We start from the raw sequence: 13,175 nt of genomic DNA, 5'->3' as shown, positions 1-13,175 counted from the left end.
TAACATCTTATGTTTCACCGCAACGTGGCTGAACGAAGAAATGAACAATATGGAGCTGGCTGGATTGTCCATGCACCGGCAGAACAGTGATGCTACCTCTGGTAAGACGAGGGGCGGGGGTGTGTGTCTATTTGTCAATAACAGCTGGTGCGCAATGTCTAATATTAAAGAAGTCTCAAGGTATTGCACGCCTGAGGTAGAGTACCTTATGATAAGCTGTAGACCACACTATCTACCAAGAGAGTTCTCATCTTTATTATTCATACCCATCTATTTACCACCACAAAGCGAAGCTTGCGCTAAGACAGCTCTCAACCAACTCCTATAAGGCCATAAGCAAAATAGATAATGCTCATCCAGAAGCGGCGCTCCTAGTGGCCTGGGAACTTTAATGCAGGCAAACTTAAATACGTTTTACCAAATTTTTACCAGCATGTCACTTGTGCAACCAGGGAAGAAGAAGATAAATCCTAGACCACCTTTACTCCACACACAGAGATGCAAACAAAACTCTACCCCGTCCTCCATTTGGCAAATCTGACCACAATTCTATCCTCCTGATTCCTGCTTACAAGCAAAAACTAAAGCAGGAAGTACCAGTGACTCGCTCAATATGGAAGTGGTGTTATGATGCAGATGCTCCACTACAGGACTGTTTTGCAGGCACAGACTGGTATATGTCCAATGGCATTGAGGAATACACCACCTCAGTCATCGGCTTCATCAATAAGTGCATAAAGGCTAGAGCTGCCACTTTCAAGGAGCGGGAGACTAATCCGGGCGCTTATAAGAAATCCCGCTATTCCCTCAGACGAACCATCAAGCAAGCAAACAGCGTCAATACAGGATTAAGATTGAATCCTACTACACCAGCTCTGACGCTCGTCGGATGTGGCAGGGCTTGAAAACTATTACTGACTACAAAGGGAAACCCAGACATGAGCTGCCCAGTGACGTGAGCCCACCAGATGAGCTAAATGCCTTTAATGTTTGCTTCGAGGCAAGCAACACTGAAGCATGCACAAGAGCACCAGCTGTTCTGGATGACTGTGTGATAACGATCTCGGTAGCCGATGTGAACAAAACCTTTAAACAGGTCAACATTCACAAAGCCGCTGGGCCTCAAAGCATGCGCAGACCAACTGTCAAGTGTCTTCACTGACATTTTCAACCTCTCCTTGACAGAGTCTGTAATGGCTACATGTTTCAAGCAGACCACCATAGTCCTTGTGCCCAAGGAAGTGAAGCCATAGTCCCTGTGCCCAAGGAAGCGAAGGTAACCTGCCTAAATTATTACCGCCCCATGGCACTCATGTCGGTAGCCATGAAGTGCTTTGAGAGACTGGTCATGGCTCACATCAACATCATCCTACCGGACACCCTAGACTCACACCAATTGCAACTGGATCCTGGACTGCCTGATGGGCTGCCCCCAGGTGGTAAGAGTAGGGGTCCCCTCAGGGGTGTGTACTTAGTCCACTCCTGTATTCCCTGTTCACCCACGACTGCGCGGCCAAACATGACTCCAACACCATCATTAAGTTTGCTGACGACACAACAGTGGTAGGCCTGATCACCGACAACATAGAGACAGCCTATAGGGAGGAGGTCAGAGAACTGGCAGTGTGGTGCCAAGACAACAACCTCTCCCTCAATGTAAGCAAGACAAAGGAGATGATCGTGGACTACAGGAAAAGGCGGGCCGAACAGGCCCCCAATACATTGACGGTGCTGTAGTGGAGCGGGTCGGGAGTTTCAAGTTCCTTGCTGTTCACATCACCACAAACTATCATGGTCCAAACATACCAAGACAGTCATTAAGAGGGTACAACAAAACCTTTTCCCCCTCAGGAGACTGTAAAGACTTGGCATAGGCCCCCAGATCCTCCAAAGATTCTACAGCTGCACCATTGAGAGCATCCTGACCGGTTGCATCCCCGCCTGGTATGGCAACTGCTCGGCAACTGACCGTAAGTCGATACAGAGGGTAGTGCGAACGGCCCAGTACATCACTGGGACCAAGCTTCCTGCCATCCAGGACCTATATAATAGGCGGTGTCAGAGGAAAGCCCATAAAATGTCAGAGACTCCAGACTGTTTTCTCTGCTACTGCATGGCAAGTGGCACCGGAGCGCCAAGTCTAGGAACAAACAAAAGGCTCCTCAACAGCTTCTACCCCCAAGCCATTAGACTGCTGAACAATTCATAAAAATTGCCAAAGGACAATTTACATTGACATACCCCACCCCCCTCTTGTACACTGCTGCTACTCACTGTTTGTTTATTACCTATGCATAGTCACCCCACCTACATGTACAGATTACCTCAACTAGCCTGTACCCCTGCACTCTGACTCGGTACCAGTGCCCCCTGTATATAGCCTCGTTATTATTATTGTGTTCCTTTTTATTATTACTTTTTATTTTAGTCTACTTGGTAAATATGTTCTTCTTCTTGAACTGCACTGTTGGTTAAGGGCTTGTAAGTAAGCATTTCACGGTAAAGTCTACACTTGTTGTAATAGGCGCATGTGACGAATACAGTTTGATTTGATTTGTGTCACCACAGAGAAAGGTATCAGAGCAAGGTGCTTAAAAATAAATATGGATTACCTTTTCTCTTGAGTATTGATATTGAGCATATTCCATAATTCATCAGGACAGATGGGGGGAGACATGACCAGGGCCGGATTAAGAAATCTTTGGACCCCAAGGCTTTGTTTTTGTTTATAGTCCCAAAACACCAAACTGTGTGTTTTTCCAGTAATTGTATTTTTAAATCTGCAAAAGGCAAACCAACAGCCGCAACCAACAATAGAAATATATATCCTTTACATTTTTTGTTTTCCGGCCTCTTCGGCCCCCCACTGGCCTGGGCTTTAGTCCCGGTACCTCTGCGTTAATGTATGTGTCTATAGGTTTCCAATTATGAAATAAAAAAATGACTAATTTCCTCCCATGAGCTTAGAATAGTTCAAGCTATCATGAACATTTTAAACATCTCATAGTACAACTATGAGTCCTTGAACATTAGAAAGACCCCTTTCAGTGAAAGCTAAATGGACAACTGACCCTGGACTTCTCCACTGTTAACACCATATCACTTTCCCAATGGACAGTGGCTGACCTAATCACAGTTCAGTATCCTGTCCTATGCTGTTCCCAGGGGGATTGTCCTTAGACTTTACTACACTCTACAAACTAGCCTAGAATTTCTCTATTTTCAGACAGCTAAACTAAAAGATTTCCTCTGGGCACGTGTATTGTGGAATTTTACATTTTCACTTGTGAGGTTTTGAAGTCACTACTGACAGGGAACACACGCTGTAAAAACTCTCACACTCAGCGCCTGTGAGATTTTGTCTCTTCCCGGCAGTAGACAGAGCCATGAGGTGGTTCCAATCTACTGAGCCGCATGCACTCGCACGCGCACGCACACGCACATCATCAGAAATCACTAGGCCTGTGTCCAGCCTGACATTACGGGAGATCCAGTTCTATGGAAGTATAATTCAGCACAAATTCTCTCTCACACGCACACACAGAAAAGAATGCATGCAAATACAAAACAGAAATGTGCATGAATGCAAACCATCACACACAAACACACACATACAGACACGCACAGAAATGTGCATGAATGCAAACCATCACACACAAACACACACATACAGACACGCACAGAAATGTGCATGAATGCAAACCATCACACACAAACACACACATACAGACACGCACAGAAATGATTTATTACAAATAACGACATCTTTACTCCTCTGATAACACAACACACATGCAGATATGAATATGTCCTATTCTTTCCAGTATGCTATGCATCACAGACTACTGTAGTGGGGTTGGTAAAAACTATGCGTGAGCTATACAACACTCATACTCAACCAGCCACTTTACTACTACAAACTAAATGACCAAGATTCATCAACTCCTCTCTTCTCCTTTGCCTTTGTGCTACGTCAACACTATAGTATACTTCCCTTTCAGCTTTGCAGTACTACACATTTCCTGGTCATCAGGAATGCACCGGGGACACATTCTACTGTATGTGCTGCTTTAGTAAATGTACTCTGGTTTAAAAGTCAATAGGAGGTAGGAGGTTGATGAGCTCTCAGGCTGTCTGCGTCTGAAATGGCACCTTGTGTCTGTCATATACCCGAGTTATAATAAGTGTGCTTAAATGGAACGTAATTGCTTTTTTAATGCGATTTTCTCTCAACGAGTAGTCTGATCTTGAACAAGCATGAGAATAGCATGCTACTCACCTCACTATTCGTTGGGGGAGGAGATCAAAGAAATGAAAGTGTGTCTACAGATACACCGTATTCTGACCTTGACTTAAATTCCCTCACAGCTCCACCACCTTTACACACGATGGAATTATGAATAAGGTCGAGCAACCTGTTGGTTCCAAGTGGAACATCATCTACATTATTTTTTCTGATAGAAATAACACCCTTCTCCATGCACTGTATTTTACAAATTGATAAGAGCTATTAATAAGACCTAGGTAAATTAGTCATCTGTTTGGATAAGGGGATTGAAAATTTAGTGACAATTGTTTTAGATCTTATTTGACCATATGATCACTGGAGATTAATGTGAAACCAGTCACATGGTGGCAAACTGAAGCATATCAACATGTCACCATTTCCACAGTGAAGTTTATAAAATGCTGGCCTTATAATTGATCAAATGTGAAATGTGGAGACCCAAGCAATAGGCTTCTGTAGCCTATCGCAAATGACAGTGTAGCACCAAAATACTAGCCGTTATCGGTAGCCACCGTCAGTTATACCAACGTACATTTATAACTGTCACTGACTTTAGTGTTAGTTTCCTTACATTTTGCATCATTCTATTACATGGTTAGTTTACCTTTCTTTCCTCTGTCACGTTTGTGTGGTTGTTCCTGAGGATCGCTAGCAATAGTGGCTAACATATTACAAGTTGTGCAATAATATGAAACATTCTAACCTATTTGAGTCATTATGGAACGCAGACCATACATAGCAGTTTAAACATGGATCCTGGTGCACGGCTCACAACGACTGGACCGTTGTCATCACAGTTCCATGATTAGTGAGGATTATTAGGGTAGATTTATAGGACTACCATTCAACCCCTATTGTATGCTTTCTCCCCGACCAATAATTAATGGACTGAACAATTGAATATGGCAGCTTTCAGGATGAATCAAACCACTGTATTTTTTATTTAGAGCATAAAGGCTCTCCAAATGTATTTATTTTTAATTCATAAATATTTTGCCAACCCTAAATAATATAAATATGATTTTATAAATAATAATAATAATAATAATATTTAGAAATGTACCAATTGGTGCTGAAAGGGGAGGAATATGCATTTAGTGCTACATGGTTTCCTCTTATTGATCCGTAATATTCTGAAATGTTTTCCTGTATATTTTCTAACTAAGGTAGACTACCCCGTATTAAATGGATGGATTTAGATAAATGTACTGAAAACCTTATTGAATAAAAACTCCACTAGAAATTATATTGGGAGGTTTTCAGCAGTTTAATTAAATTCATTCAGAGCACGCAAGGGAACCACGCCTGCAAATCCTGTTACGCAGCTACAAAAGGTACGTCTGAATACCAACTTCTGAGAAGTGCGTAGAAAAGGCGTACATTTCCTAAGTCTGAATCGGGCCCATAGTGCACTACTTTTTACCAGGGCCCATATGGTTCTGTAGTAGTAGTGCACTATATAGGCAATATAGGGAATAGGGTGCCATTTCGGATGCAGCCTATGTTCCTTTTAGACAGGCACTCTGCCTGGCTGTCAGATACTCCAACCATAGTTGCTCTCCCACCTTCTATACTAGTGGTAAATGTGGGCAGTTGGTCTGTGGGTGGATTAGCTGTAGTTGCCAACACAGGTGTGGTTGTTGGCGGGGGCTGGACTGTTGTGGGGGCTGAGAGGGCACAACACCAAGAAGGTAGAGAGAAAATCAAATTATATCAACAAATGCACTAACATGGGAATATCTGGATCATGGATATACCATCAAATAACCCATTATGTGATTCTGCTTGCCACAGACACATGTATAGAGCCATCACTTGTTTGGCCGTTGATGAGAACACCTTGCTTTCACAATATGGTTATTCCACCACAGCTGTGGCTGTACAGCATCTCTTATGCAGATGTACGATCTTAATTTGGAAAAACTTTCCTGCAACACAGGAAATATAAAACGTATAGTGCATCTGAGGTTTAAAAAGGCTTCTGAAGATAAATTTCCACTTTGAAATTTCAGACTTGATTTTCCCTTACAAAAAATGTATCAACCCCTACAAAAATGTCCATTAATTATGATCCATATAATAATTTACATTTCCTGTTGCTGCAGCATTATTGTCCTGCTGTGGCAAACTGGTTTAAATTAAGATCTTACATCGTTAGGTCTGCACAGAACCCACATGCACTCACAGTCCCTCTCACACCATGTCCTTGGCTAGCCCTCATCTACAAAACCTGTTACACTGAAACACTTTGAAGCCCCTCCCCCAATTTGAATTATAGACCGGCACTGAGGGATATAAAACTGTGGAAAAATGTGTTGGGAGTGTGATCATCATGATTACCATGAAGGGACCCACCACAACACCAGAGTGGAGGGACATAAATGATAGACAATAAATATGATTTTTTTTTAAAGTATGGCATACGAACAGAGAATGAAAAAGAAACGATAACAAGCTCTATCCCATTTGATTAGGATTGTTACTTACTGCCAAGAGTCCCAGCAGCCTCACCTGACAGACAGACAGACAGACAGAGAAAGAGAGAGAGTGAGAGAAACAAATGGAGATTTACTCATTTATTTTTGAGAATAAGTGTCTTTATTTATATATTTTTATTTTTAAAGAGATGAAGGCTTTTCAGCTTTCAGTGCTTAATGTACAGAACATCAGGCACCAAATCTGTCATTGGAAGCGGCAAGCCCCCTTTCCCGCTGTAGTTTGTGAGTAAAGAAAGGGTGCTTCTGCATACAGTGTCAGTGTACATCTGTAGAATTCCTCAAGAAAAAGGACTTCTCTCTTGTGAAATGTGACAGCTTCGGCTGCACCACTCTGTGGCTGTATAGAGCAAATAACTTTTCAGCCATTACTTCATCCATCAAGTAACGTGCCTGGTACAGTATTTTTGGTATAATATGATGTTTGAAGTGTACAGCTGTCAGCTACGTACAGGTATTGGGGGATCCGTTGGGGGTGGGTAGGTAGGATCCAGGTTTCCATGACTTGGCTTTGAAGCCCCTCTCACAGCGAGTGCAGTCCTGGCCCGTCGTATTGTGCTCACAGTCACACTGCAGGCTGCCCTCCCGAAAGGTGCACTGGCCAGCATGGAGGTTACACTTACACCTATGGCAAGATGGGGGGGGGGGGGTAGAGGCAACATCAATCCACAACACTGTGATGGCCTCACTTGAACAACTCCTGTGCTAATCATGCATGATCAAGTACACCTTGCGGGTTGGTGACACAGTTTTTGATCAATATTATTTTTTATAAATTACATTCCTGGATAAATTGTGGTGTTAAAGAGTAAGCCTAAAGAGTAAGATTTATAGCACATTGTTAATTTATTGTGGGCTCAAAGATGAGTATGACGAGAGAGAGAGAGGGAGGGAGAGAGAGAGAGAGAGAGAGAGAGAGAGAGAGAGAGAGAGAGAGAGAGAGAGAGAGAGAGAGAGAGAGAGAGAGAGAGAGAGAGAGAGAGAGAGAACAAGAGATAAAACGTTCTTGAAGATCGTGATTGACAATCAGCAGTATGCATTTGCATGTTTTATAAGTGGCAAGAGCTAAATCTTTCAGGGAAACAGAATCAAATAAATAGATAAGAAAATAAAAAGTATCAGGTCAAACAACATTTCCTGATCTCGAGAAATTACTAGGCCATTTACATCCAAATCATTTTTTGAATGGGTAAGATTGAGATGGCGAGAGAGGTGGCAAGCAGGATAGCATGGTAATGGTGATATTTGAATAACAATAATAATCAGATGAGGGAGTCACTTCCAATATAAAGTGTTCCACTCTGGTGAGCCGACCACCCTTCATTTGCATGAAATATTCATAGGACGGACCTCCACACCTCCAAAAGGATTTGTATTTTTGTATTTTATTACGGTTCACCATTAGCTGCTGCCCTGCAGCAGCGACTCTTCCTGTGTTCCAAACAAGATTAAGGCAATTACATACAAAATAAAACAGTACATCACATAACACATTATTACACACTACTCAACCACAACATCTCTACAATACAACACATTATTACACACTACTCTACCACAACATATCTACAATACAACACATTATAACACACTACTCTACCACAACATATCTACAATACAACACATTATTACACACTACTCTACCACAGCATATCTACAATACAACACATTATTACACACTACTCTACAACAACATCTCTACAAGACAACATCCATAATACAGCAATATAACAATATTACCATGTGTAGAGTGCATGTGTCTGTGACTGTGTGTGTGCCTCTTCACAGGATGCACTGTTCCATAAGGTGTAGTTTTATATGTTTTTTTGGTCTCTGATTTTACTGCTTACATGAGTTACTTGATGTGGAATAGAGTTACATATAGCCATGGCTCTGTGTAAGTGCTGTGCGTTCCCCATGGTCTGGACTTTGGGACTGTGGAGAGACCTCTGGTGGCATGTCTTGTGGGTTATGCATGGGTGTCTGAGCAGTGTGCTAGTAGTTTAAACCGCAAGACAAGTAGTGATGCAGGAAAGATTGAGATACATGTTATTAATGATGTTAGCTCTCCATGAACATTTAAGGGCCAGCCGTGCTGCTTCTGTCGGTAACAGGCTGATTGGTTGGCAGTTTGAGCCAGTAAAGGGTGGTTTACTATTCTTAGGTCGCAGATATCTCGTCTCCTCGCTTCTCTTTGCCTACTCATCTCCTCTGATCTACACTTACTGTGCCCTATAGCTAGCTAGACTTCCATTGAAAAACCTGATTGAGATTACAGTGAACTTCCTGAACTCTCCAAAGGATTGCTCTTTGTCTGTAGATGTCCAGCAAACACAACAACATTGTGTCAACATTGTCCAACAACAAACCATACTGTTATAGGCATACAAAACATTTATTCTGGATCTTCTCAATCAATTCTGGGTGAAAATACAGTAGAATCAGAATTTGTTATTTGGTACTTAGCATATCCAAAAACTGCCACTTTGATACCATGAAGATGTACAGTCGTGGCCAAAAGTTTTGAGAATGAGACAAATATTAATTTTCACAGTCTACTGCCTCAGTTTATATGATGGCAATTTGCATGTACTCCAGAATGTTGTGAAGAGTGATCAGATGAATTGCAATTCATTGCAAAGTCCCTATTTGCCATGCAAATTAACCGTATCCCCCAAAAAACATTTCCACTGCATTTCAGGCCTGCCACAAAAGGACCAGCTGACATCATGTCAGTGATTCTCTCGTTAACACAGGTGTGAGTGTTGACGAGGACAAGGCTGGAGATCACTCTGTAATGCTGATTGAGTTCGAATAACAGACTGGAAGCTTCAAAAGGAGGGTGGTGCTTGGACCTTTTCGGGTGCGTTTTAATCAGTGAATATGTCATCACACTGTCTTCAACATTCGCATAAAATGACATACCCAAATTTAACTGCCTGTAGCTCAGGACCTGAAGCAAGGATATGCATATTATATATACCATTTGAAAGGATAAACTTTGAAGTTTGTGGAAATTAGAAATGAATGAAGGAGAATAACACATTTGATCTGGTAAAAGATCATACAACAAAAAACAAACATGCGATTTTGTATTTTTTTCTGTTCCATTATCTTGGAAATGCAAGAGAAAGGCCATAATATAATGTTTCAGTTTAGGTGCAATTTAGATTCTGGACACTAGATGGCAGCAGTGTGTGTGCAAAGTTTCAGATTGATCCAGTGAAGAGTTGCAATACTGTACAGTATTTTGTATCAAGTCTGCACAAATAATAATAATAATAATAATAATATATGCCATTTAGCAGACGCTTTTATCCAAAGCGCCGAATTGGTCAATTGATACATATTCAAGTACATAACAATAGAGAACATACAAAACTGATATGTTAATACAAAATTTAAGTTTACACACTCCCAGGAATGTCATACATGATGGATCATTAGCTTATACACAAATTTTCACACATCTAGATGGCCGGGCGGGGTAGGTATGGAGCCAGAAACAGGGGTTCAAACTGTTGAACCCAGTTCCTACATTTGAATATAACATTTATTTTATCAAACAAAACTATGCTAAATTTTTATCTCTTGGACTCTCAGGAGGACAAATCAGAGCAAGAATGCTGAATGTATTACTGAAAAGTACATTATTTACCTTCGGAGGTCAATGTATCAAACCAGTTGCTGTGATAAGTTATCTTTTGTTGTGCACTCTCCTCAAACAGTATTTTGTTCACTGAAAGAGCTACTGTAAATTGGGCCGCGTAGATAGATTAACAAGAATTTAAGTTTTCTGCCCATTTAAGACATGTCTATGTCCTGGAAAGTTTGCTGTTACTTACAATGTCATTCTGATCATGGGTTTCCATCATGCATACAAAGGGCATTCTACGAGTACGGTCTTAGCATAAACGACAGATGATTGGTTAAAGAGTATGGATGACAGGAAGTTAGTTGGTGTACTGTTGCTAGATTTCAGTGCTGCTTTCGATGTAATTGATCATGAACTGTTACTAGGTAAACTCAAATGTTATGGTTTTAAGTCTGCAGCTCTATCCTGGACAGAAAGCTATCTATCCTGGAGATGGCAAAAAGTGTTCTTTAATGGTAGCTTTTCAAACAGTAAATATATACACTGTGGTGTTCCTCAAGGAAGCTTTCCTAGGCCCACTTCTCTACTCTATCTTTACTGATGATTTACATTCAGTAATGAATAAAGCAAGAGTGGTCATGTATGCTGATGACTCTAGCATCAGAATGTAATGAGCTAACATATGTACTGAGCAGTGAACTAAGAATGGTGTCTGAGTGGGTTGATATGAACAAATTGGTTTTGAACATTTCTAAAACTAAATGTATTGTCTTTGGTTCAAGATATATGCTTGCTGATGATCCCCAATTGAATTTGCTGATGAATAGAACTCATGTAGAGCAAGTGAAAAAACTAAACTACTGGGCGTCATGTTTGACGCAGCTTAATCATGGTCAGAATACATAGACACTAGTATTATTAAGATGGGTAAGGGAATTGCTGTTACAAGAAAATGTTCAGAGTATGTAACATCTATGACTCTGAATCAGGTGATTAAATCCCTTGTCCTATCACACTGTCCAGTTATATTGTCATCTGCAGCAAAGAAAGATAAAAAAAACTCCAAATGGCTCAAAACAGGGCTGCCAGATTAGCTCTTCATTACTCTATCTGTATGAATATTATCCAAATGCATCAGAATCTCTCATGGTTTCACGTTGAAAACAAATTACTATCCAGTCTTCAGATTTTGTTTTAGGAATGTTATATATTTTTTTAGAAAACAACGTTTTTTTTTCTGGCCAGTTAGTACATCCGAGCAACACGATAACCACCAAAACAGACAGGCAAGGACAAATCACTATAAATCTACAGATTTATATAGAGCCATAGCTGAATGGAACTATTTACCAATCCATATTTCTCAGGCAAAAAGTAAATCCACCTTCAAGAAAAAACTAAAATAACAGATAATGCGATAGACCATATCACTGGACAGGAAATAGAAAGCATCAACTGAATGTTAAATGTGTTTCCTGTCAGGTATTTTAATTGTCTGTATTGTCTACTTGTTGAATGTTTGTGAAGTCTTGATTTGTGGTTCTTTGTAATGTCTTGGTTGGACCCCAGGAAGATTAGCTAGCGTTATGGTGTTAGCTAATGGAGATCCTAATAAAAATAACAAATTAGTCAAATTAGCGCACGTTAGCATCAACCGTCCCGGTATAGGGACACCGATCCCGTAGAGGTTTTTAATTAAAGGTTAGATATACTTTCCTCCTGGTAATGATGGATACAAGGGTGGATCATGTGAAGATGTGGCTCTTTCTCATTTCAAACTGAACACAATGAGGAGGATAATTGACAGACAGCCTGGTTTCATTCCAAACCGATTGACTTCAATTAAGTCTGTTTTCAAAAGCCCCTCTGGAAACTGTTGGAGTTTCTCCCACCCTCTTGAGACCTGTAAGCCATAATTAATAACTTGGCGACAATCGCAGGGCTTTTTCATCCCAGGGCTCCTGGAGACAGAACTCCCATCAAGTGCCTCTTCATTACAAATAAATCAGCAGCCCACTTTGTCTCAGTGCCTTCTGTGAAAACCCCTGGCGCTCCAGCTTATCACTAGGTCCTCCACTTTAGCTACACTATTAATCAATTACAGAACTATTTGGGCAGTTAGCGATCTCCCACCAAACATCTATGAACAAAGATAATCTTATTCACTCCTTAACATGCTCATGGAAGTTGCTCATCAACTATTTTGCAAGAAAGCTCTAAACATTGAATAAATTCAGTCTTTCCCAAACTATTGCTGGCTTTCATAGGGACATTTTCCATCCTCCTCCACCATTTATGCTTACAAATACTGCATGAACATTTGCATCCACTGGATGGTCCCTTATTACTGTAACAAAGCCACTGTGCCTTATTTAATGACAGAGACCCTACCCAAGCCCTATCCCTGATTGTAATGCTTCCAGGAGAAAGTGCAAGCTCTAAAAAACATTGATGCAAAAGAGATCTGTCTTGTCTGATGGCAGAATAAATGCCTGCTGGCATATTCTAAATGTGCTTAGTTATGGACTGTGAAACACTATGCAATGTGCACACACTAGTAGGCAGACTGGTATGCATCACCATCAACATGAATATTACAAATTATTGACACCTCACAAAAGTGCAAAGTGGACAGTAAAGCCCCATGATTAAACATGGAGAGTGAGCCAAGGACAGGATGAATCATTTGCTACACTGTAAAGGACAATATGGACAAGGTCGCTCTGTCTTTGACAAAAACATATTGTTTTCCCTTCTCCTTTGAGAAGTCACTGAAGCATGGGGGTGGCTGCGGAAT

At 40.9% G+C, this 13,175-nt stretch overlaps 1 protein-coding gene across 1 annotated transcript in view; it reads right to left on the bottom strand.

The window, feature by feature from the left end:
- The window catches only part of LOC124034577 (netrin-G2-like), a 70,387-nt gene that overhangs the window by 14,948 nt on the left and 42,264 nt on the right, over positions 1-13,175 (bottom strand). Inside the window, exons 4-5 of the mRNA XM_046347955.1 lie at positions 7,236-7,408; positions 6,776-6,799 (exon numbers count right to left, since the gene is read on the bottom strand). Of these exons, the coding sequence (XP_046203911.1) occupies positions 6,776-6,799; positions 7,236-7,408 (197 nt within the window). The remainder of the gene's footprint in view (positions 1-6,775; positions 6,800-7,235; positions 7,409-13,175) is intronic.

This window comes from Oncorhynchus gorbuscha, linkage group LG04 (genome assembly GCF_021184085.1).
Source record: "Oncorhynchus gorbuscha isolate QuinsamMale2020 ecotype Even-year linkage group LG04, OgorEven_v1.0, whole genome shotgun sequence".
Classification (NCBI taxonomy): Eukaryota; Metazoa; Chordata; class Actinopteri; order Salmoniformes; family Salmonidae; genus Oncorhynchus; species Oncorhynchus gorbuscha.
This window is presented reverse-complemented; position numbering and strand designations above follow the sequence as displayed.